Here is a 27,267-nt window from a genome sequence, read left to right as displayed (position 1 = left end):
CTGTTTTTTAACAGTATCTGTCAGGCACTCTGATAAGGTTTTTACAAATTATCATTTCTGATTCTCCTGTTAATCATGAAAGTAGGTATTAGAGGTCTTATTTTGCACATGAGAAATTTTATAACCATCTGAATAGAAAACCACTTACTATCTCTGCCAGGTTATATAGCCAGAAATAGAGTAAGTTGGAGTTATTTATTTATATGTAGGTGGTGGTAGTGGTAAAGAATCCACCTGCCAGTGCAGGAGACTTAAGAGACACAAGTTTGATCCCTGGGTTGGGAAGATTCCCTGGAAGGGGCTTGCCTGGAGAATTCCATGGAAAGAGGAGCCTGGTGGGCTACAGTCCATGGGGCTGCAAAGAGTCGGACACAACTGAGCACACACACACACATTTTTGAATGTATTAACATGTATCAAAAATTTTAGTTAGCCCACTGATTAATGAGGGAACCAGTAAGATGTTATAACCAGTTCAAATGGATGTGATTTACAGAGATTTATATTATTTACCAGACAAAATTCAGTTGCATTATATTAGTATAAATCATTTACACAGCTTTCCCTTCTCCAGGGGATCTTCTCAATCCAGGGATCAAACCGTCTCCCACATTTCAGAAGGATTCTTTACCAGCTGAGCCACAGGAAAGCCCATATTATTATTTACCAGAAAAAATTTAGTTGCATTATATTAATAGAAATATTTTACATAGAGTACATACATTACAAAAATCTTTTACATTCCTGTGGACAGGAAATATTTGCATTGCTATGAGTTTTCTACATGTTAACTCTTTTTCTCTATCAAGTTGTAAAGTAGTCAAAGACAATGAAAGCAGAAATAACCAGAATGGATGAGCTAATTTTTACCCACTAGATTTCAAAGACGTTTGCTACACTAAAGTAAAACCAAAACAACCTGAATCCTTCTATTTAGAGATAACCTACATATACAAATTTTGTGCCATATTTTTTTAATATCATGTAAGAATTTTAGAATCTGGATTTTAAACTATATAGTCTCTCCATGATTCTTTCTTCATTGCTGCCTCAAAAACTGTACCTCAGGCCTAAAATAATAGAATTGACACTAAGGAAAAATTTAGTGATTGGGCAACAAATATGAGAGAAAATGGCTGAAACTAAAATGAAAGATACAGTAAATAAGGACGTGTAGAAATACTTGACTTACAAGTCTGTGTTCCCAGACAGCACTAATGGAGCAGAAATAATAAAAAGAGCATGAGGAGGAAACTTTCCTGAGAATGAAAAAGGATGTGGGAAGAGATGAATCCATCTTGCATTCCAGGTAAAGTTTGAGATGAGAACTCTATCTGGAAACTTAAATTTCAAGGGAGAGAGAAATTTTGCTAACATCTAAACAGAAGAAGAAACACCTAGTACATTTCCAGCTTCTCTCCAAAAACACTTAAGTCCAAAGACAATGGAGCAATATCCATACAATATTTAGGGAAAATAGTGTTCCAAGGAATGTGCTTGCCTACGTTGTCAGTCATGTATGAGGGCAATAGGGAGCATATGAATTGGGAAAGAATTATGACTGGTGTTCCCTCCTGAAAAAATCAATAAAACTATGGAAGATAGATTAGTTGAGTGTGTAGTACCATCTCCAGAGACATGAATGAAAACAAAGTATTTAGGAATAGAGAATTTATAATCTGAAAATAAATTTGGATGAGCCTTGAAACCAGTTATGTATGTAGAAGTTTCTCCATTGTTTCTGCCACGTGTTTCAAGAAGCTGTGGTACAGGGACTAGTACTGATAACATTGCTTTAGCTTCTAGGGAAAAAGGTCATTTACAGTCTCATTTTATCTCACATTAAATTACATTTCAGATATCTTAAAAAGTTAAATGTAAAAATCTAAATTAATAGACAAATATTTAAATAAGAAAATAGAAGTGGGCTGGTTCAGTTTTCCAGTGTGGGAAGATACTCTGATCTTAAATGAAAGACATCCCAAATAATGAGAATATTCTCTGCCTGCACACAGAAGACCAGTAAATACTTGTTGAAGGAATAGATAAATCTGAGGTAGAAGATATTTTGAGTCAGGAACAAATACAACTAAAAGTTAACTAATTCACTGAAACTATGATTTTTTTTTTTTATAGTCACAGATCTAGTACTCTTATAGCCAATAACATAGTAATAGCTAAAATTTATTGAACACTTGTATTCTGGAATCAAAAGTTTCTTTTTAGCGTTCTATTCCCCTATCAGTCTAAAGAACAACTTATGAGTAAGTTCCATTCCAAATGTTAATAAATAACTGCTACAAATAAATGCCTTGAATAGTAAGATACTATATCTCTTAGGGCTTTCCAAGTGGTGCTAGTGGTAAAGAACCCGCCTGGCATTGCAGGAGACATAAGAGACATGGATTTGATCCCTGGGTTGGGAAGATCTCCCGGGGAAGGGCATTACAACTCACTCCAATATTCTTGCCTGAAGAATCCCATGAAAAGAGGAGCCTGATGGGCTACAGTCCATAGGGTCATGAAGAGTCAGACACAACTGAAGCAACTTAGCACCCAGGCATCTTAAGTGAGCAAAAAGTATGAAAAAAATTAATTACAAGAGAAAATGACATCAACTAATAAAAATACAGGAACACTTTAAAAGCAATTTAGATTGGAAACCAGAATGGTATTTTTACTTACCATGGAAGTATTCAAAAGTTAATTACCAGGGTAGAGAGCAAAACTTTTTAATATAATGTTCATAAAAAGATGAAGCAGTACAAGTATGGACAACTTTTTCAGAAAGTTTAACTATAAAAAGGAGTATTTTCAGTGCTGATATTGGGGAAGATAGAAAAGGCAATGGCAACCCACTCCAGTACTCTTGCCTGGAAAATCCCATGGATGGAGGAGTCTGGTAGGCTGTGGTCCATGGGGTCACTAAGTGTCGGACACAACTGAGCATCTTCACTTTCACTTTTCACTTTCATGCATTGGAGAAGGAAATGGCAACCCACTCCAGTGTTCTTGCCTGGAGAATCCCAGGGACAGGGGAGCCTGGTGGGCTGCCATCTATGGGGTCTCACAGAGTCAGACACGACTGAAGCAACTTAGCAGCAGCAGCATTGGGGAAGATAAGGGAGAGATTTGATGATACAGGACAGGAACATTTTTTAGAACACATGTTAAGACCCACCTCTTTATAATGAGAAGGAAAGAGAAAAAGATTGTTTAGAGTACATGAAAAATTTGTAGATTTGGTAGTAGAAAGTTGCAGCTTTCCATTTGATGGCTTTTGACTCATCTGTGAAAGTGAGTCAAGTGACAACATTGAACATCAGAGGTAAGTGAAGACAACTTGAAATAGCCAGTGTGCAGAAGGTACAGAATAATGCATACAAACAGATTATGCAGCATGGGAGAATTGTTTGTAGCTTTGAGGTCTCAGTTGAATTTATTGGCCATATCTTTATAATAGTACCAATCTTTGAAGTGGTTCAGTTTCTTCAGGCAGCATTCAACAGCCTGGTTATAGTTATAGAGATGAACATCACTTAATTTGAACAGTGCCTGGAGTTTTTTCCAGACAGGTGTGATGGATAAAAAGTACATGGTAATGGCAAATGATGAATGAAGTGACAGATTATGAAATCAAAGTATTAAGAACTAGAGATGAGAGGCATGATAGATAAGGAGGATATATTGAGTTCAAACCATAATGCGTGATTTATTGTGGTATTTATTTTATACCACTAAGTGGTATTTTATATCACTAGTGGTATTTATTTTATACCACTAAGTCTGGAGTGGTTTGATACTCAGTAGTAATAACTGGAACCAATAAGTATAAATTGTTAAGTAGAGAATAAATACTCAAACTGTGGCTATTATTAATTTTGAAATTGGATCTGAATTTTTGCCTTAAAGGAAGGAATTTAAATCATTATCATTGTCAATCCTTTATCATCTTGATTTCACTCTTTGATTTTCTGCTATCTCATTTTATCCTAATGTTATTTCATAGATGTTATTATTTCATAATGTTATTTCATAGGTGATAACTTCTTTTATGAATAACAGTTTATAAAAATGTTTTATGTGTTAAATTAATTTTAAAGGGTGGAAAATATGCTAGATCTTCTTGTTGTTCAGTCACTCAGTTGTGTTCAACTCTTTGTGACCCCATGGCCTGCAGCATACCAGGCTTCCCTGTCCTTCACTATTTCCTGGAGTGATGCCATCCAACCATCTCGTCCTCTGCTGCCCCCTTCTCTTACCCTCAATCTTTCCCAGCATCAGAGCCTTTTCCAATGAGTCAGCTCTTGCATCAGGTGGCCAAAGTATTGAAGCTTCAGCTTCAGCATTAGTCCTTCCAATGAGTACTCAGGGTTGATTTCCTTTAGAATTGACTGGTTTGATCTCTAAGGGACTTTTAAGAGTCTTCTCCAGTACCACAGTTCGAAAGAATCAGTTCTTTGGTGCTCAGCTTCTTGGTCCAGCTCTCACATCCATACACGATTACTGGAAAAGCCATAGCTTTGATTCTGTGGACCTTTGTCAGCAAAGTGATATCTCTGCTTTTTAAACATGTCTAGGTTTGTCATAGTTTCTTCCAAGGAGCAAGTGTCTTTTAATCTCATGGCTACAGTCACCATCTGCAGTGATTTTGGAGCCCAAGAAAATAAAATCTGCTGCTGTTTCCATTTTTTTCCCTATCTGTTTGTCATAAAGTGATGGGACTGGATGCCATGATCTTAGTTTTTTGAATGTTGAATTTTAAACCAGCTTTCTCACTTTCTTTCACCCTCATCAAGAATCTCTTTAGTTTTTCTTCGCTTTCTGCTGTTCAAGTAGTATCATCTGTATATCTCAGGTTGTTGATATTTCTCCCTGGCAGTCTTGATTCCAGCTTGTGATTCATCCAGCTCGGCATTTTGCATGATGTACTCTGCATGTAAGTTAAATAAGCGGGATGACAATATGCAGTCTTGACATACTCCTTTCCCCGTTTTGAACCAGTCCATTGTTGTACGTCCAGTTCTACCTGATGCTTCTTGATCTTCATACAGATTTCTCAGGATGGAGGTAAGGTGATCTATTGTTCTCATCTCTTTAAGAATTTTCCACGGTTTGTTGTGATCCACACGGTCAAAGGCTTTAATGGAGTCAATGAAGCAGATGTTTTTCTGGAATTCTTTTGCTTTTTCTGTGATCCAATTGATGCTGGCAATTTGAGCTTTTGTTCCTCTGCCTTTTCTAAGTCCAGTTACTCATAATATTCTTTAGTTAGTTCATGTATTCATTCACCTTTTTCAGGCTCAGTATTCCAGAAGCTCAGAGCTCTATTCTCAGGAGCCAGCCAGAGCTGATCCTGCAAACAGGCTTGGGATTTGCAGGATCTGAGGGCTGCTGAATTAACCCTCTTCTTCACAACCTCTAACCAGACTGATCAGAAAAACAAGGAAAGAAGACAAATGACTAATACTAGGAATGTAAATGTAATTCACTGCAGATGTGTTAAAGATCTAAAAAGGAGTATAATGAATAACTTTATAACAATAAATTTAGCAACTTAGATAAAATGTATAAATTACTTAAGGATACAAGCTACTGAAGTGCACTCAAAAAGAGATAACTTGAGCATTTTATATCTTTTTTAAAAATTTAATTTGTGGTTAAAAACCTGTGGGAAAAACTAGGTGGCTAGTTTTCTCAGCTGACTTTATTAATTTTACCAAACATTTGAGGAAGAAATCATATTAATTCTATATAAACTCTTTCAGACTATATAAAAAGAAGGAATACTTCTCCATTCTTTTGTGGGGGGGCAATTTTAAATTACTCTAATACTAAAAGAGAAAGACATTACAGGAAAATTACACCAGTATCCCTTTTGAACCCAGAGCAGATATCTTCCACAAAATTTAGGGAATCAGTCTTATATAAAAATAATTATATACATTATTTAATTTATCTCAGCAATATATCAAAGTGTTGGGAAAAAATCAATGTAATTCACCATAAAATTAAACAAAACCATATGATCATCTCAATAAATGCAGTGAAAGACTTGACAAAATTTGTCACCCATTCTAATAAGTAAAACAGAAAGAGAAGGGAACTTCTTCAACTTGATAGAGGGAATCTACAGTAACTTACAATTAAGATCGTACTTAGAATTAAAAAGCAGAAAGCTTTTGCTCTAAGCTTGAGCACATCACCATAGATATTCATAATTGTATAGGTAACCGATGCAATAATGCAATTTTTGAAAAAAGTATAAAGATTGTAAAAGAAGTAAAAGAATCTTTTTCACAGATGACAGAATCTCAAAAAAATGCTATTAGAACTGTTTAATGAGTTAGCAGAACATAAGGTCTAAATATAAAAACCAATTGTATTTTTGTACCAGAAGTGAATAATTTAAAATTTAAAATATCATTTGTAATAGTAACCAAATATGTATCTAGGATACATTTATCAAAATATATGCAAACCTTGATACTGAAAATCCCTAATCTGCTAAAAATCAAAACCAAATAGATATATCCATGTTCATGGATTGTAACTATTGTCAGATAATTATTGACAGATTATTATTATCCATTCTCTGAAAATTTGATCTATTGATTCAGTGTAATCCTAATCAGCATGCTAATAGACTTTAAGAATGAAAAATCTGATTTTCAAATTTATTTGGAAATATAAACAACAAACTTAGAGCAGCCAAAACAATTTTGAAAAGGAAGAACAAAGTTGAAGGAATTTTATCATCTGATTCAAAACTCATTGTAAAGCTGTAGTAACCAGGACAACCTGGTATTGTCATAAACGTGGACATATAAGTCATAAACCAGCAGAGTCTAGAAATAGACCCCGGTGTATGTGGTTAATTGATTGTTGCCAAAATTACCAAGATACCTCAGAGGGGAAAAGGATAATCTTTTTCAACAAATTTTGCTGGAACAATCAGATATACAATATTATAAACTATGACCATATCATATTCAGAAATTAAATAGAAATGGATCAATGACTTAAAAAATTTAAGAGCTAAATTCTACATATATAACTTGTAGAATAAGCAAGATAAGCTTGGTAACCTTGAGTTATGAATAGATTTCCCAGGATACCAAAGTATGAACCATAAACGAAAAGGGGGTTAAATTGGGCTTTGTGGAAATTCAAAACATTGCTAAGAAAATCAAAAGATAAAATTATAAGTTGAGAGAAAATATTTGCAACACATTGATAAAATGTATTTAGAAAACTTTGAGAGCTCTCAGAACTCAATGATGTGAAACAACCTTGTGAAAATGGGCAAAAGAGTTGAACACTTAACCAAAGAGATACTGATAGGAAATAAGCAAGTGTAAGGATGTGCTTAGTACAGTGTGTATACTCGGTTGCTCAGTGGTGTCCAACTCTGCGACCCCACGGACTGTAGCCCACAAGGCTCCTCTGTCCATGGGATTCTCCTGGTAAGAATACTGGAATGTATTGCCATTTCCTCCTCCAGGGGATCTTCCTGACCCAGGGATATTCCCTGCGACCCATGTATCAAACCTGCATCTCCTGTGTCTCCTACATTGCAGGTGGATTCTTTACAGCAGAGCCACGGGTGAAGCCTGCTTAGTAATGCCATTAATAATTAATTTGAAAACAGTACAGAGATACCATTACATACCTATTAGAATGTAAAAGGATGAAAATTGACAATGCTAAGTGCTGACAAGTGTGTTAAATAATTGGAACTCACTCATTTGAGAGTTTGAACTGGCACAGCCATTTTAGGAAGCCGTTTGGCAGTTATTTAAGAACGTAAGTGGCCCTCCTGCGGCCCCAGGGCTGCTGGAGGCAGCAAGAAGGCACTGAACTGAGCTCTTGACTGGCATCAACTCTAAATCCTCAGAACATCCCAGGGAGCTCCACAGGGTCCCCTATCCTGAGCCATGAGTGAGCTGAAGGACTGCCCCTTGCAGTTCCACGACTTCAAGTCAGTGGACCACCTGAAGGTCTGTCCCCGCTACACAGTGGTGTTGGCCCGCTGTGAGGATGACAGCATTGGTATCGAGGAGCTGGACACTCTGCAGTTGGAGCTTGAGACCCTGCTTTCCTCTGCCAGCCGACACCTGCAGGTGCTTGAGGCTGAAACCCAGATCCTCACTGACTGGCAGGATAAGAAAGGTGACCGACGATTCCTGAAGCTGGGTCAAGACCATGAGCTTGGAGCTCTCTCCAAACATGGGAAGCCCAAGAAGCAGAAACTGGAAGGGAAGGGGGGACATGGGCCCGGCCCTGGCCCTGGGCGACCCAAATCCAAAAACCTTCAGCCCAAGATCCAGGAATATGAATTCACTGATGACCCAACTGATGTGCCACGTATCCCCAAGAATGACACCCCCAACAGATTCTGGGCTTCAGTGGAGCCATACTGTGCTGATATCACCAGTGAGGAAGTGTGCACGCTAGAGGAACTACTGAAACCCCCAGAAGATGAGGCTGAACATTACAAGATCCCACCCCTGGGGAAGCACTAATCCCAGCGCTGGGCACAGGAGGACCTGCTGGAGGAGCAGAAGGACGGGGCCCGGGCAGCAGCCGTGGCTGACAAGAAGAAAGGCCTCTTGGGGCCCCTGACCGAACTGGACACTAAAGATGTGGATGCCCTGCTGAAGAAGTCTGAGGCCCAGCATGAGCAGCCAGAAGATGGGTGTCCCTTTGGTGCCCTGACATAGCGTCTGCTGCAGGCCTTGGTGGAGGAAAATATTATTCCCCATGGAGGACTCTCCTATTCCAGACATGTCTGGAAAAGAATCGGGGGCGGATGGGGCAAGCACCTCTCCCCGCAATCAGAACAAGCCCTTCCGTGTGTCGCATACGAAGTCCCTGGAGAGCCGCATTAAGGAGGAAACTGATCGCCCAGGGCCTGCTGGAGTCTGAGGACCGCCCTGCAGAGGACTCAGAGGACGAGGTTCTGGCGGAGCTGCGCAAGCGGCAGGCTGAGCTGAAGGCGCTCAGTGCCCACAACCGCACCAAGAAGCACGACCTGCTGAGGCTGGCGAAGGAGGAGGTGAGCCGGCAGGAGCTGAGGCAGCAGGTCCGCATGGCAGACAGTGAGGTCATGGATGCCTTCTGCAAGATCATGGCTGCCCGGCAGAAGAAACGGACCCCCACCAAGAAGGAGAAAGACCAGGCTTGGAAGACTCTTAAGGAGCGCGAGAGCATCCGGAAGCTGCTGGACGGGTAGCTCTCACCCCTGCTCAGGCTGCCTTCCCCAGGCCTGGGACGGGAGGCCCGCTTCCTTCGGGCTTCCAGAAGTTTGGCCTGTGGCTGCCTAGCTAGCGTCAAATGGCGGTAGTCTCTAGAGGCTGGGCTCTTCCCTGACATGTTCTGGTGAAACTCTGTACAGCCAGGACATGAAAGGCCCTGCTGGGCTGGCCTGGGGCCCAGACTCTGCTTGGTCCCCCAGATGAGGGGGGGCTTCATTTTGGGGTCCTCCTCACCCCCTCCCCTCCCCACCCCTTACACCCTCAAGGACTTCTCCCTTGTGGTTTTGTAAAGTGCAGACTTAAGAATAAAGTGACTGAAACATGGTTTTCTTAAAAAGTAAAAAAAAAAAAAAGAACTCAAGTGTATACTTAGCATATAGTATAGCAGTTGCACTTGTGGATATTTACTCAAGAGAAATGAAAACATAACATGCAAAGCTAGAAATAACTCAAATGTCCATTAATTGGTATATGGAGAAATAAAATGTAGTATCTTTCCATACAATGAAAATACTGGTCAGCAGTAAATGGAATGTTATTATAGATGCAAGTACATGAATGAATCTCAAAGCTTTATGCTGAGTGAAGGATACCAGAAACAAAAAACTATCTTCTATATGATTCCATCTATATGAGATTCTAGACAAGACAAACTATAGTGAAAGAAAACAGATCAGTGGTTGAGTGGGGCCAGGACTTGGAGGGTAGGGATTGATTCTGTAAAGGAACGTATAGGGTACTAGAAATGTTTAATATCTTGATAGTTGTGCAGTCAGGTGGTGTCATGGCTGTATATGTTTGTCAGAATTCATTTAAGTATACACTTTCAGCCGGTGATGGTTATTGTAATTCATATAATTTTTTATGTCTCAATAATACTTATTTTTAAAAACAGACAAGCTAAAGTAAAAATGGAGATGGTAAAGATAAACAGATGGTTAAAGATAAATAGAACATGAACAAATGTATTTGAGAGATTTTAAAATTCAGTGACAGTCCATAAAATGTGAAATTCCATGAAGTAGACTTTTTATAGTATGACAAAACTAGAACAACAAAAAATTTACATTTGTAAATTACTTGGTAATGTAAAATCTATCTCGTGAAGCGATTAGCAAGAAAAAGGGAATACAAACCACAAAAACAGGAATTTTAAAAGTAATGAAACTATCATCTCAATAAAATTGTGGAATGCTACCAAAGGTGCTCTAAGGATTGTATTTAAAATGATGTTATTAGTACAAAAGTTGACAGATCAGTGGAAGAGAATAAATAAACCTCTTATGAGCTTCACATGATGAGCTTCTCCAGAGTTTCATTTTCAAAATCCTTTCTTCTAGACTGTAATTCTTTCTTCTGTTTCTAATTTTTTGGTTATCTTTTTCCATTTATTAGTGTCCTCATGGTTTACCTTGATTGCCACTACATTCCTGGTACTGAGAAAACAGAAAAGTTAGCATTTGCTCTGTATTGATGTAATGGAAATTCAAGGTTATCAGGTATGACTGTCTTCAGAGAAAGAAGACAAAAGTGAGTTTCTGAACAGATTGTCTTTGATTTTCCTTGTGTGAGGCAATCTAGGATTGACCTTTGGGTCTTCTTTTTTAAGTAATTTCTGAACTTTTTTCTATTTAAAAATTTTCTCTTTTCTTACTGTTTTATGGATATATTGCTTCTAGAAACAGAATATGTGAAAACAAACCTTTAAGAAGATATTTTTATTAAATTTGATTAGGAAAGATTTTTGGAGGATATGGCTTCAGAATTTATCCTTAAGGAATAGGTAGAATTTGGAAATATCTTCTGGGTGAGCAGAAGAGTCTTAAAGATGGTAAAATATTGGGTATGTGGTAGAATACATTTTTCCATCTTTTCACGTATATTAGATATTCTAACTACTTTGAAGCTTGAGGGTTTTCAATAATTGAACTTCAGTCTTCACTGGTTCCATCATTTCTGGGAAAATTCTCTGACTTCAATCTTTTATCCCTATGGTTTTAGCCATTCTGTTTTTGAACGCATCCCTTCAGCTTTTATTTCTGTCACTCAGAATTTTAGTTCTAACATCTGCAGTTCTTTTTCATCTCATATCTTTTTGAATGTCTTAATATTAATTCTATTATTTTAAATTATTTTGTTGATGCTGTTTGTTTTTCTTCCATGTTAACTTTTCTCTTATTGGAGTTGGTGGACTTCTTCTCAATGCTGCTGCTTTCCCTCAGTGTTAGTTCTCAGTTGTTAATCATCTTTGTGTTTGAGAATTTTTCTCCTGCCTGTTGGTTGTTTTCAACATAACCCGTTTCTGCTGGTGGTGAGGGCTGTACCTACCTGAGACATGAAGCCATATCTCTATCTGTTCAGCTGTTCTGTTCTCTGGGTAAAAGGCACTGTGTAACACAGCTGGAGGAGGGGAACAGAGCTGCCCTCCCAACTCCTCAGTTGATCATCCTCAGGCTTATCCCTTCTTTTCGTATTCCTTGCCTGAGCTTATGGCTTTCCCAGAACCAGCCTTTTCTCTGGAGAAGTCTTTTCCTACAGTCTGTGGTTTTCTCTGGTAGTTTCTTAATGGATTTCTTAATGGATCTAATCCTGCCTGTTTTGCATCCTTGGGGAATTTCTCAAAATATTTATTTTATTACTAGTAACATTCCTTTTTGATTTCTAGCATTATTTTCTGTTTATTTCTTATTTTAAATAAGTTTGAATGGAGAAAGTTATTAATACAAGTATGTGCTTTGTCATTTGATTTAACTTGATAATATTTAATACTTAGCAGCCTTTTCAGTGATATGTTTAGACTAATTGCACAGTAATCCTAGAGCTGTAAACCTTTGGTTTTTGAATTTAATTATGAAGCAAGATAAGTGACCTGTGTGTGTTTTCTATTAGAGAACATGAAGTACTTTAACCATAGCTCTTCTAGCAATTTCACTGATCTCTTAATTAGGTTAGAATATGGATCATTTTGCCAGAGGAAAGTAACATTTGAGATTTGAGCAGTTAATTCACTTTTAAAAAGTCATTAACATGTTTCCTATGTTAGTTAACTCATTTGATCTGAATTTATTCTCAAGATTGCTGGTCCAAGACCGGGAGAATAAGCAGGAGAATGCTCACCAAAGGCCCTAGAATGGTGTCACAGTACTGGAGTAAAAAGGGAAATATTCTTTCCAGTATTGCATATTGTGAAACAGTCAGCATGATTTTATCTTCACAGAACTAACCTGTTGTGCTTAGTTGACACTCTGTTATTGTGTCGTCTTTTCCTAGCTTGATGCTGTTATAAGCAGTCTTCAGAAAATCAGGGAAACTGAAAGTGATAATATAACTGCCGCTAACACTAAGAACCCAGGGAAGAACAGTAAAACAGTAACTAAAACCAAACCAAGGGATCCGCAGCCAGCAACTGAAGACCCAGAAAATGATGTTTGTGTGGAGGATGACAAGCAAGAGAAGGCAAATAAAAAGGTTACGAAAACCACGCTCCAGGTGACTGCACAAGAGATGGAGCCAGAAGCTCCTGAGAAGGGAGATGCGGCACCTCAGAAAACACGGACTAGGCCACAGCCAGGTGTAGCTCATGACAAAAGTGGAAAGGCCAAGGAGGAAGGAGAAGAGAATGGTTTAGATGAGGAACAACTGATGCAAGTATACCAGCTCCAGGTAGCTGAAGAAATGGCAAAGGAGATTAAGAAGAAAATCCGAAAGAAACTCAAGGAGCAGTTGTCTTACTTTCCCTTAGATTCTTCATTGCATGATGACAAATTGAGTGGTGAAAAAAGAAAAAAGAAAAAAAAGAAAGTTCCCACCTTGTCTAAATCTCAAACAAGGTATGTCACATTGATAAATATACAATGTCCTCTTAAAAAAACACTTTTCAGCTTTTGAGTGATTCCTGGAGTTTTGTTACTAAGTCCAAGCTCATAGAGCTTGCCTCATAAAAGGCCAATAATTGTGAGAGACCAGTTGTTGGGGGCAAGGAATGGCAACTTTATTCAGAAAGCCAGCAAATTCAGAAGATGCTTCATGCCCCAGATAACCATCTTGCCTGAGATGGAATTCAGACTCCTTCTGAGGAGGAGGGAGTACTAAATACTAAAAGGAGAGGGAGTCAAGTCAAACACGTTCTGGTTCCCATAAGCCTCCAGAGAGGATCTGTTCATTTCTTTCTCCCTGCAGTCATTAACAGGTGGACCTGGTAAGGATGTTTCCTCCGAGCTAAACAAAGGTATTTCAGCTTAATTTTCATTACTTGGGGAGCAGCGTTTCCAGAGATGGGCCATTATGTATAATTTAAGCACACAGGCCACATCCTTTTAGTGATTAACTTGTAATAGAATACAAAAGGTTCTTCCTGTTAACAATTCGCCCTGTCGGTGTCCATACCTCAGTCTTGTGGGATAAGGGACAAAGACCATTCTGCTGAATGGAAGTGACAAATTTCCTTAGACTCTTCAGTCAGTCCTTTTTGAAATCTTTAGTCAGTCCTATTTGAACCCGATGAAACCTCTCACCACTTTGTTGTCTAATTCAGAATAACTTGTGGTTTTGGTTCTAGTTCCCAATACATATATCAGATTCCTATGCTATTTATTTGGACAAAACTGAACAGATTGGTTGCCCCTTCTCTAGCTGTAATGGAATTACCATCTACTTCTATTGGATAGGCAGAGCCGTTGAAGACAAACTCATGAATAGTGTAGTACAGAAGTTTAGTATAATTGGCAACTACTAGGTCTTTAGCACTTTTAGATTCTCCTACCTGGGCAGACACCTGGAATGGCCTACCATACAGTATTTTAAAGGTGCTTAATTTAAGCCTGCTTCTGGGAGCCATTGATCCATAGCAGGGCAACTGGCAAGGCCTTATGCTAAGTTAAATGTCTCTTGACATTAGTATTTTTAGCGACATTTATGGTTTTTCCTATTGATTGTGGTCTCCAGGATGAATAGTTTTAATGCTTATCCAAATCAGGATGATTTCCCGAAGGAGGGCTTTGAGAGACTCTCTGTTCATGGAATACGCTTCCACCCCCCCTGAAAAAGTATCCACAGCAACACTATCAGGTTACCTGAGATTTCTTGCAATTGGGGTATTTAAGTGAAGTCTCTTTTTCAGTGCGGGGTGGGGCAGGTTCCTCTGTGTTGAGTCCCCCATCTGGGGAGGGATGACAGCAATCTTTGGGATTTTTTTAAGATCTTGGGGGAAAGAGCTCTGTGTCCTTTTCTGGGCTTTTCATGAACTCTGTCTGTAGATTTCCAGCATTCTGATGGGACTCTGTCAAACTTTTCTGGTAAAAAACTTCCCCAGAGTGAGGTCTATCAGAAAATTAATCAACTTACTCCCCACTGTCAATTTTACCTGGAGTTCCTGTGGAGAATTCAGTGCCTCAAGTCCAAGGGAACCCTTGGGCCTCTTCATTCAGAGTGACCCTCTCTGCCATATAAGAGGCTCTCATCTTTTGTTGTTCTTCGTTTTCAGCCTAGAGCAGTTTCTGTTTTCCAAAGTTCTTCCTCCTTACAGTAAACGCATCATTCCTTCCCCAGTGGGGACTTACCTCTCATCCAGTTACTCACCTGGGAATCCAGTGCCTCTGCCAAAAAAGTGATGTTTCATTTTGCATCTTTCTTCTGTTTTTCCCGGTTAAATAGTTTAAAAAAGCAACATCTACCAATTAAGAAATGTTCATTCCAAATGTTCCATCTAATTTTTATAACTTTCTCCTGATATCTGAGGCACTTTGCCCCAAAAGGTCAAATTTGCCATTCTAATATTTTCAGGATCTGCATTAGTATGATGTCTGTAGGTCTGATAAATCCTTTCTAAAAATTCAGAGAGGTTTTCGTTTGTTTTGCTGAATTTCCTGAATATTGTTGAAACCCTTTTGCTTTGGTTTCCCTTTTCAAAGCCCTGCCAAGATGCGCTAACAAGTCGTGCTCTACTAAGGGCCTTCTTCCCTCGCTGGGATCCTAAGTTGGTTCATCTGTGGGTGCTGTCAAGTGGGCTCCGTGTATAGAGGATCCTCCCTATGAGAAGGGTTGCAATCTTATGAGGGTTGGGATCTTTCCAATTAAACAAGTCTGAGAAACCCAGCCAGCTGGCTGTTTGCATTTAGGCTCCCTATAAGATAACAGCTAAGGGAAATTACCCTGTTCCCATAGTAGCTGCTGGCCCAATCGGGTGCCCTGTCTGGTCTTAAATGGCAATATCAGAACAAGTCCCTCTCCTCCAGAAACTAACACAGGATTTTCTAACTGTTCCCTGTAAGGAGGGGACGTCCTGAGCCCCAGTGTCAGAAATTGGGACTAGGTAGGAATGGAAAATGGTGGGAAGGATGGATGTATTGGTATAGTGGCCAGATTGGCTGGGTCAGTTTAATTAATTCCTTGAGGAATTAAGGTTTGAAGCAACATATCCTCACTTTCATTCCCTTCCTTTTTCTTCTTTTCTGATAATAGTACAGATGCTTGCACATAAAGGATTATCATTCTTCCCTAATTTTTCACAAAATACCTGTAGAGTCATTCAAAATCCTCTGTAAAATAGCAATTTATCATTAAAAGGATACCTTTTTGCTTTAGCATCAACCAACTGGGATTACAACATGCATTTGAATAGAAATCTGATTAATACCATGACAGACAGTTTAAGACAACACTGAAATTATGAGTAATATCATTTACCAGGATATACCAGAATGTTAGGAGCTCTATAACATTTACCCATGTGATTGGAGAGGGAAATGGCAACCCACTCCAGTATTCTTGCCTGGAAAATCCCATGGGTGGAGGAGCCTGTAGGTTACAGTCCATGGGGTCGCAAAGAGTTGGACACAACTGAGCAGCTTCACTTCACTTCTTCACCCGTATTATACAGTCTAAGAAGTGTTAAGTGTTATTTATTTAATAATGCTTCCCATGCAATTGAACATACCAGATAAGCCCAATTAGTTCTATATTCCTCTCTGAGATGGAGAGAAATAATTTGAGATGTTCCAGAGACCCTCTGAAAAACTCCAAAGTTAGCCAGAGGTCAGATGAACTCCACTTAAAAGTTGATCTTTTTGGAAGTTTGTTAAAAAATTGGTCAAAAGTTAACCAATGATGATTAAAGATCTCAATGGCAAATACAGATCACTTAAACAAAGAAACTCACAATTACCAAAAGTAGTTCACCATTTTAATAAAACTTTATCCTCCTAGAGAAAGAAATTCAGATTTTTACCACTTTACCTTTAAGATTTCTTAATTAAGTTCAGTCTTACCTTAGAATTTGGTTTAGTTTCAAGTTATGAAAATCTGGAGAGACTGTTGTAGCTAGACATTTCCAAAACATGATTCCCATAGAGTTTACTCCAGAATTCTTTACTTCATTTACTTATATTTACTTAAAGCTTTGTCCCATTATTTTACTTTCTGATAAACTTTGTAACAGGAATAAGGTATTTTTGATTTCTGGTGAACCTAGAGGTACAATGAAAGTATTGTACTTAATGTGGATGACTCTAAAGACATGCCTATATAAAAACAAGTTTAAGCTAACTTTTCATACCAGATATTATTTCCTTACTAAGTATTCCCTATATTCCCTAGATCATGTGAACCTGAAACTTGTTCTGGCCAGTTTCATTGTATTTGAGTATTTGTGTAAGCACTTAATTTCCATTAAGCCCATTAAATAGTGCCCCTTTACAAATTAATTTAGGCAGTGCCACACATGTATAACACATGTGCAAACACACAAACACAGGGACCTCATAGTTCCCATTCCAAAATTTTAGCCATGAATCTGATACAACAATGTAAAACCCAGTTGTAAAAGAGGGTAGATTCAAATTGGGTTTCTGGCAGACAGAACAAATCAAGATCAGCTGTCTACATGGTGAAACCATTTTACTAATATTTATGGAAAAGACACTTCTGTTTCTATGTGTAGTTTTTGGTGATTTTAGGAACCAAGTACAACATCTTTTTCCTTATCCCACTCTTGGACAGGAACAGATTTTTATTTTCTTTTTATTTTCCCAATTTCATATCAGTGAAAGTTTTAAGTATCACAAACTGTAAGGCTGCAAATGGAGAAGCAAAAGCACACAAGATGAAACAAATAACCCAAAGAACAAACAGAAAACCCAAAATAAACCCTCAAGTTTGGTCCTGGGAGTTTTACATGTACTAACAACATAATAAATGACCCAAAATGACATAATTAACATAGCAAGAATAGAAGTATGTGGTGCACAGGGTCCCAAGATGAAGATCTTAAGAGGTACTGGGGCCACACATTGTTAGAATAAGATATCATTTTCCTTTCACCCATGGGTTCAGAGCGATAATAGGATCCCTTATGCAAAATGCACTTCAGAGGACTTTCTTTAGGGATAGCTGAAACATTCCTTCTTTTCCAGGACAAACAAAACACAAACAAATGCTAGCTAGCATCCAAAGAAACCAAAAAACCAATTCACAGATCAGGTAGAAGTCCTACAATTCTTTCCTCTCCCCAGTGGCTACTGCTGCTGCTAAGTCGCTTCAGTCATGACTGACTCTGTGCGATCCCATAGACGGCAGCCTACTAGGCTCCTCTGTCCCTCGGATTCTCCAGGCAAGAATACTGGAGTGAGTTGCCATTTCCTTCTCCAACACCCCACAAAGTAAACTGACTTATTCCTGAGGAAAAAAAAGCCCAAAGGTGGGGAGGAAATGAAGTTCCTGGCTGTATACACTGGAGCGACTTACCCTACCATATAGAGCCCTTCAGCTCACAAATGTTGGTTCCTTGCTCCAATTGCCAGGTATTGGGGCAGCCAGTGCCACTTAAGGGAATTTTGGAGATCAGATTCTCAGGACAGGTGGTCTCGGCAGCTACAAGACTCCCGGCTGGCTTCACCAAAATTTGTTACCAAGCTTAAGCTTGTACTGCTCACTGCACGACAGGCCAATAATTGGTAGACAAGTTGCTGGGGGAAGGAATAATTGTTTTATTTGGAAAACCAGCAAACTGAGAAAACAGTTAACTCATACCCCCCCAAAAAAACCATCTTGCCTGATTTAGAATTCAGTCTCCTTTTATACTAAGAGGGGAGGGAGTAAAATCAAACACTTACTGGTTCCCATCATCCTCCAGAGGGAGTGTGTTAATTTCTTCCTCCCTGCAGTCACTCACAAATGGACCTGGTCAAGATGTTTCCATGAGCTAAACAAAGGTATTTTAGCTTAATGCTCATTGCTTTGGAAGCAGGATTCCCAGAATTGGGCCATTATGTATAATTTAAGCTCACAGGCAACATCCTTTAGTGATTAACTTGTAATAGAATACAAAAGGTTCTTCCCTATTACAGTTTCAGAAAGAAAATGTTTAGTCCTCCTTTTGGACATGTGTACTGCGTGTGCTCAATTGCTCAGTCATGTCCGAGTCTTTGAGACCCGATGGACTCTAGTCTGCCAGGCTCCTCTGTCCATGGAATTTCCCAGGCAAGAATACTGGAGTGGATTGCCATTTCCTACTCCAGGAGATCTTCCTGACCCCAGAATTGAATCTGCATCTCTGGCATTCCTACATTGGCAGAGGGATTCTTTACTACTGTGCCACCTGGGAACCTCTTTTGGAAACATGGGCAGTACAATACTAACAGCTAAACTTTATGTGGCCCCTTCTTGTGTGCTTAATGCTTTACAAGGAATATGTGCTTTTCCCCTTATGACAACTCTATCAAAAATAGTACTATCATCCTATTTTGCATAATTACATCCTTTAGTTATAAATACTTGTTTAGATAAATAAAAATAACATTTTCCCCTTATTTTACAAATAATACTTATTCACTGTAGAACATACAGACACAAAAAGGAAAACATAAGTAATCCACCCATCCAGAGATAATCACTGTTAGCAATTTGGTATTCCTTTAGTCTTTTTTTATATATAGTACTTATATGTATATGCTTACATATACAGTGTGAATTTCCATGAGTAGATATGTCTCTCCTTGGGGTAAACAAGGGAAAAACTATCTTTTAACTACTGTAAGTTTGTTTTTTGTAATCTACATCTGCATAAACAACTTGAGATGGAAACGCTTTTTTTTTTCCCTGTATTTGACAATTCTCTGATATTCAGGGTCAGTTTCCTTTAATGTCCTCATCTAAAAATAGTTCCCCTCTTATTAAAAGCTAGACAACCAGTTGTAAGAGAGGGCAAACAGAGTTGCTAACAGGCACATGCATTAAAAGTTAGCCCAGAATTTAACAGCTCAGAACAACAAACATATATTGTCTCCCAGTTTCTATGGCTCAGGAATCTGAGTGGCTTAGTGGGTGTCTCTAACTCAGGGCCTCTCACAGGCTACAGTCAGGATGTCAGCCCGGGCTGTAGTCATCTCAAGGCTTGGATAGGGGTGGATCTGCCAAGTGACATGCCAGTTGGAAGATATGGATGGTCCACTGCTAAACTCACTCATGTGGCCATTAGCAGGTTTCAGATCCTGACTGGCTTTTGGCCAAAGACATCAGGTCCTTACCATGTGAACCTCTTCACATGGACTACTCACAACAGGGCCACTTGCTTCCCTTGAGCAAGGGCTCTGAAAGAGAAAATGCGAGACCAAAGTCATAGTCCTTTGGGAACCTAATCATAGAAGTGGTACCAATTACTTTTATCATAATCTGTCTATAAGAAGTAAGTCACTTGGTCCAGTCTACAATAAAAAGAAAGGATTACACAAAGATATGAGTATCAGGGGGCTTCCCTGGTGGCTCAGTGGTAAAGAATCCACCTCCCAACGCAGGAGATGCAGGTTTAATCCCTGGATTGGGAAGATCCTCTGGAGGAGGAAATGGCAACCCACTCCAGTATTCTTGCCTGAGAAATCCCGTGCACAGAGGAGCCTAGTGGGCTACAGTCCATGGGGTCACAAAGAGTCAGACATGCCTTGGTGACTAAATAACAGCATGAGTATTAGGAGGCATGGATCATTGGAGGCCACCTTAAAGACTGCTTACTACAGTACACCATAAATCTTATTTCATCACGTAGTTACCGTATCTGTTATGAACTGTAAGTCATACTCACTCTTAGTAAGATCAGTTTATGAAGTTTAAACAAAACCATGCTTTACATGACAAAAACATACAAAGGGTAACTGTTCTTTTTAAATAACAGTATTTGATGATATGATAAAATGACATGACTTTCCAGAATGACTGCTTTGAAATATTTCTTTACTCTTTATTTCTCACCCCCTTTTTGAAATATGACTAAATATATTGGAAGTCAGTTTTTGATTATTAGATGCAGATTCCTTTTTTATTTAGTAAGTCACAAACATTAATAGGCTGATTTCTCTGTACAACTCAGTGTGCTTCTAGGCTGCTACCCTTTACCATTTAGTATTAATAGTTCATGTGATGCAGACTTTAATTTTAATGATAATCTTCTGAAAACATAGTGGCACATAAGCCACTGGAAAACATAAGCAATTAATTTTTACCTAGAAATCAAAAGTTGGATATCCGAAGCCTTTTGAAAACAAAACAAACAAAATTAGAACACCTTTTTTTTTTTGGCTTTTAAATAATCTATAGAGATTTGTTCATTATTCATTTACTTGTCAGTAGAGTAAGGATGATTTTATCAGTCCTAAGTAAAATCAGATCCATTGATCATAAAATACAATTTCATTTTCCCCAGGAGTTTAGAGATGAGTTTAATTTGGCTCATGGGATATATAACATCACCAAGGGTAAATTAGTACACATAATACTTAGTTTGACAGCTAACAATTTTAGTGTATAACAAAATATGTGTATCTCCCAGCAGAAAATAATACTGATTCTAGGATTATCCTTGCCTCTAGTTGATGTTAACTTTGCTGCAGGGTAATAATAATGGTACATTTCCAGTGGCTTGAACTTGGATTATATTTGTAGCACATCGATCATCTCTGATGACCCAGTTGAAGGTGAACAAAAGAAAGAATCTCCAGTTGGAGCAGTTACTTCAGAGACTCATCAAGATGATGATATGAGCTCAAAGGAACAAAATGTAGAAGACAACATGCAAGATGACACAAAATCCAAACTGAAAAAAAAGAAAAAGAAGGCTAAAACAGGTTTGTTATCCAAATTAAATGAAGAATGTGTGCCATGGTAGGCATAACTTGATTCAGGGACTTTTAGTCCTTAAAACTAAATAAAATCTAGTCCCAAATGGTATAATTGAAAAAATAATCCGATACAGAATATTTGATACTTATGCTTAGATTTGTCTAGATTGTAACATTCATTTATTTATAACTGTGGGTCTCTGTGATAAGTTTGTCTAACTTGAGTCATCATTAGTAATGTTGTAGTTGCTGTTGTGACACAGATTTCTTCTGTATGTTATTGCCCCTAAATAATGACAGCATTGAAAACTGTAAATAGTCAACAGCCAGTAAACATTTCAGATGTTTAAGTTGCATCCCTCTGTCAAACTTGCTGTCTTCACAGTTTCTTGTAATTCAGCTTCTTCCTGCCCACTTTTTATTTCACCTCTTGCTTTCTACATTCCTTTCTGCTCATTTCTTGTATCTTCTTTTTCATTACTTACTCTTGATTTTTTCTGCGTCTTACATTTTCTTTTTTTTTCTTTTCAATTTCCATTTATTTAGCCAAAAAATGGGATTAAAAAATGGGCAATTTTAGAATTTATGGTGCTTATTCATGCCATTTATGGTGTTTTGTGGCTCCAGTAATTAATTTTTAAAAAGAAAAGTGTATGTATTACATGTATACTACTTAGTGAACTTTCACAAACTGGACATGTCTATAAAGTCATCATCCAAATCAAGAACCAGATCATTAGCACTCAGAAGCCCCCCAACTAATTCCCTTCTAGTTCATTGTCCTACAGGAGTGAATACTATTTTAACATCTAACACAAAGTTAATTTTCCCTGTTTTTCTATTTTAAGATAAATATTTAGAATTATAAATACTATGCTCTTTGCTTGTGGCTTTTTTGCTCCAAATTATCTTGTGTGAGATTTATACTGTTGTTGCATGCACTGGAGCTTATGCATCATCAGTCCTGTTTTGTACTTAGATATCCATTGTGTGAATATACCACAATTAATTACCTATTCTATTGATTAACATTTGAGGTGTTGCTAGTATTAAGCGATTATAAGTAAAGCTACAATGAACATTCTGGTCACATTTTTTAATGAGCATGTGTATACGTTTTTTTTTGTTGTTGGACATATTCTTAGAGTTTCTGTGCCATAGAGCATATATGTTTTTCACTTTAACAGATACTTCTCATTTTCCACACTTGGTTTATCAGTAGATACTAGCAGTATTTGTGTTTCCATTGCTCTACATCTTCACTAACATTTATATTGTCAGTACTACAAAATTTTAGTCATTCTTGTAAGTGTTTAGTGATTATTCCATTTTGACTTTGATTTGATTTCCATGGTAACTAATGCAGTTGAGCACCTTATTCATGTTTATTGCCTACTTGGATTCCTTCATGGTAAGTTCGTTCAAGTCTTTTGTGTAATTTTTTAAGAAATGGAATTGTCTGCCTTTTTCTAATTAAATTGTGAGAATGTTTATATAACTAGATAACAATTTTTCATATATATGTAAGAATACATTTGCCATATATATGTATATCACAAATATCTTCTCTCTCTGGGTTTTATTATTTTTCTCCTACTGGTATTGATATCTTTTGCAAAACAAAATTTAAGGATTTTATATAGCCCAATGTATTCCATGTTTTTCCCTTTGATTTTAAGTGCTGTGATATAAGAAATCTTTCCCAAGTCCTGAAGGTGTTTCTCTATATATAATTTTCTAAAAGATTTTTGTTTCAGTTTTCACTTTTAGATTTGCAGTTTACCTGGAATTGATTTTTATGTATGGGGATAGGTAGTGGTCCAGACCCATTATTTTCTCATATATGAATATGTACTTGACCTAATTCCATTTATTGAAGAGAGCATCTTTGCCCCTGCATTTCAGTGTCACTTTTATCATGAATATGGTGACTGTGTAAGCACGTCAGTTTCACTAATCTCCATTCTTAGATGGTTTACGCTGACATCATTATCATGTCTTAGATACAATAGCTTTATAATAGATGCTGTTAATAATGATAGTTTTATTGCTTCTTTTTTTATTCTTATGTCTTATTCCTTATTTTTACCTTGATACACTGCCTAGAATTTTGATTATAGTGTTAAATAGAAGTGGTAATAACAAATACTCTTCTCTAGGTGCCATCCTTAGGGGAGAGCATCCATTATTTTACCACTGAGTGAGACTTTGCTATAGACTTCTTTGTAAATACCCCTATTGGATTATTCCTAATTGGCTAATTGTTTTTTTTTTTCTTTAACCATTCATAGATACTGAATTTTATCAAATGCTTTTTCTGCATCTTTAACATAATCATATTTTTACCCTTTTTTCTATTAATGTGATTGCTATTTGATTATTAAGTGATCTTTGTATTCCTGGCAGAGATGGGGGAGGCACCTACTTTGTTGTGATGTATTAGCTTTTTTTTTTTAATGTATTACTGGATTTGATTTGCTGATAGTTTGTTAAGAATTTTTGTACCTGTGTTCATGAGAGAGATTTGTTTGTACTTCTCTGTTGTTGAAATACCCAGAATTAACATCAAAGTTTTGGTGGTATTAAAAAGAATTGGGAAATATTTCCTTTTTCAATTGTTTGTATTTGTATAAACTGGTGTTATTTCTTCCTTAAACGTTTGGAAGAATTTGCTAATAAACGTTCTTAGGCCAAGATTTTCTTTGTGGGAAGAATTTTAAATCAGATTTAGTTTCTTTAATAAATATCAGATTCTTCATATTTTCTGTTTCTTCTGTCAGCTTTGATAGACTGTGTTTTTTGAGGAATTTGTCCATTTAATATGGATTTTCAAATTTTGTATGTCTATGGCATCTGAAAGGGTACTCCTTGATACTGGTAACTGGATTTCCCTCGATTTCTTCATCAGTCTCAGCATTTTCAATTTATAAATATTTTTAAAGGACCAACCTTTAGCTTTTGTTTTTATTCTATCATAGATTTGTATATAATTTTAGTGATTTCTTCTGTCTATATTGTTTCCTTTTATAAGTTTCTTTGGGTTTGATTTGCTGTTGATTTCTAACTTTATAAGGAGGATTTTATAAGATTTAAGTCATCCTTCGCTTCTAATACATTAAATGACCAACTAAGCACTACTTTCGGAGAATCAGTGGCACCCCACTCCAGTACTCTTGCCTGGAAAATCCCATGGGCGGAGGAGCCTGGGAGGCTGCAGTCCATGGAGTCACTAAGAGTCGGACTCGACTGAGCGACTTCACTTTTCAATTTTCAGTTTCATGCATTGGAGAAGGAAATGGCAACCCACTCCAGTATTCTTGCCTAGAGAATCCCAGGGACAGGGGAGCCTGGTGGGAGGCCGTCTATGGGGTCGCACAGAGTCGGACACGACTGAAGTGACTTAGCAGCAGAGCAGCAAGCACTACTTTATCTGCATCCCCCAAATTTTTGATATGTTCTATATTGTTATCATTCCATAAAAGTATTTCTTAATTTCCATTTAAATTTTTCCTTCGATCACTCATTATTTAGAAGTGTTTTGTTTAGTGTCAGGCAGCAGGTGATTTTCTAGTTATCTTTTTGTTTTGGGTTTTATCTTCCATTGTCAGTGAACATATTATGAATTATTTCAATCTCTTGAATTTATGGAGGCTGTCTTATGACCACCTTATGATGAGTTTGCTAAATGTGCCACATGCACGTGAAAAGAATGTGAATTCTGATGTTGTTGGGTATGGTGGTGTCCAATGTATGTCAGATCAAGTTTATTGTACTCTCATCTTACTGATTTATTTATTTATTTATTTGGTCTGCTTATTCTATCAGCTATCCGATGAGTATTAAAGTTTCTAGTATTCTTTTATAATTCTGTTTCTGTTCGTGTCATTTTTCTCTTTGCGTATTTTGGAGCTTTGTTATTGAATATATATACCTGCTTAGGATTGCTTTATCTTCCTATCCAGTTGATACTTTTGTCATTGTCATAGTCCATTCAAGCTGCTGCAACAAAATACCTTGACTGGATGCCTTAAATTGTAAATATTTATAACTCATGGTTCTTGAGGCTGGGAAGTCCAAGATCAGATGCTAGCAGATTCAATGTGAAAGGGACAAGAGGGCTTTCTGGGTTCTGTTTTATAAGGGCACTAGTCCCATTCATGAAGGCTCTACACTCATAATCTAATCATCTTCCAAAGGCCCAACCTCTTAATACCATCACATTGAAGGTTAGGATTTCAGCATGTGAATCTGGGGGAGACATAAGCATTCAGTCTATAGAAATCAATATACAGTGTCCTTTTTAATCTCTAATGATGCATTCTCCATTATGGTTTGAGTTTGCATAGAACACTGTTAACCTTTCTTCATTTCTCCATCGTCTTCCACACACAGTGTGCCCCTAAGTGGTGCCAACCTGGTTGAGGGGGGACAGCCTTTAAACCTCTGCTTGGTCCATGGTCCCCAGGTCTAGATGGGGCCAGACAGTACTCTATTCTTCTGCCTCCACATCCCCGAGGCTCCGTGCTGGTGCTGCTTTGCACAGCCTTTGTTTGAGCCACTTTGTGTCCATATAGCTTTCTTTTTTGCCTTCACTGGTTTTCCTCCCCTACTCCGGCACACGTGGGATCTCAGCCCTCAGGCAGTGACCTCCTTAGGGACAGGTCCCCAGTAAATGTGAAGTGTTCTTGTGCCTCACTCCCAGGTATCTTTTTGTTTATGATCTTTCTGTGTCCTTATGTTCATCATCTCACTGTTAGTTTTTCTGTACCATCTAAGTGTTTTATGTTCCTTATTCTCCTTGGCTTCTTTTGAGTTGTTGAGGTTACTTTTAAAGATTTGCTCCTTCTATTAACTTATTAATTACACATTCTTCTACTTTTTTTTTTTTTTTTTGCTCATGCTCTGAGAGCAGTAAGTTTATTCTTGACTTACGGTCTAATACAGACTAACTCTCTAACAGAATATACTTCTCCTACACTGCTAAAACAGTAGAATAGTTTGACTCCATTTGAATCTTGTCAGGTAGTTTCTCTGCATCTGTCTCCCTCCTGCCTTCTAGTTTCTCATCATGTATCTTAGGACTGCATGTATTTTAAACTTCACAGATTTTACAGTTACCATTTTGTACAGTTGATATTAATTTATATTCATTCCCAAATTTCCTTTTTCCTTTTTTTTTTTTTTCATTTTTTTATCTGCGCTAAGAATTCAGTTTATTCTTTCTTTCAGTGCAGGCCAGCTAATTCACTCAGATTTTGTTGTGTTAAAAATGCCTTTACCTTCATTTTTGAAGCATATTTGCTAATATATAATTTTAGGTTGCAGGAAGTCTTATTAATACAGTTGTCCTCTGGGCTCCATCATTTTTTAATCCCAACTGTAATCTTATTTCTGTGCCTTTGAAGGGTCTATTGTCTTTTTTTCCCCCTTTGCTTGCTCTTTAGATTTTTCATTTATTTTTGGTTCAGAATTTTATCATGCTGTGCCTAAATATAGCTTTGTTGGAAGACACCCTGCTTAGAGTTTACTGATTGATATCATTTATCACTTGTGGAAAATTCTTACTCATTATTGCTTTGACTATGGCTTCTTCATCATCCTCTCCTGTTTTTCTAGATATTTATAACTTCACAAACTCTTTTAAGTTTGTCCACATGTTTCTTATGATTTTTTTCTGATGTTCTTTTTTTTTCATTATGCTTTGGTTTGGATATTTATAATGATTTTTCTTCTGGTTCACTAATCATGCCTTCCTTTGCATCCAATATGCTTTTTTAGATACATCCATTGAATTCCTAATTTCAGGTGATATATTTTTCAGTTCCATAATGCCTGTTTTTTTTTTTTTAATCAATTTCAATTCTCTGTAGAAAGTCTCCATTTTAAAAAATTATTTTGTCCTTTCC

The 27,267-nt window shown here is 37.5% G+C and overlaps 1 protein-coding gene and 1 pseudogene across 9 annotated transcripts in view; both read left to right on the top strand.

Moving 5' to 3' along the window:
* The window catches only part of AHI1 (Abelson helper integration site 1), a 214,198-nt gene that overhangs the window by 12,001 nt on the left and 174,930 nt on the right, over window positions 1-27,267 (top strand). For 8 of the 9 annotated variants that reach the window (XR_005720912.1, XM_040239286.1, XM_040239287.1 and 5 more), the window contains 2 exons: window positions 12,528-13,087; window positions 21,186-21,367. Coding sequence is in view for 8 of the 9 variants with exons in the window: in XM_040239286.1 (XP_040095220.1) it covers window positions 12,528-13,087; window positions 21,186-21,367 (742 nt within the window). In the remaining variant the exon portion in view is untranslated. Of the gene's footprint in view, window positions 1-1,208; window positions 1,310-12,527; window positions 13,088-21,185; window positions 21,368-27,267 lie in introns of all 9 variants that reach the window. The other variant, XM_040239289.1, reaches the window with a different exon arrangement.
* LOC120863060 lies at window positions 7,824-9,586 on the top strand (annotated as a pseudogene).

The sequence above is a fragment of the Oryx dammah genome, unplaced genomic scaffold, assembly GCF_014754425.2.
Source record: "Oryx dammah isolate SB20612 unplaced genomic scaffold, SCBI_Odam_1.1 HiC_scaffold_4, whole genome shotgun sequence".
NCBI classification, from domain to species: Eukaryota; Metazoa; Chordata; class Mammalia; order Artiodactyla; family Bovidae; genus Oryx; species Oryx dammah.
This window is presented reverse-complemented; position numbering and strand designations above follow the sequence as displayed.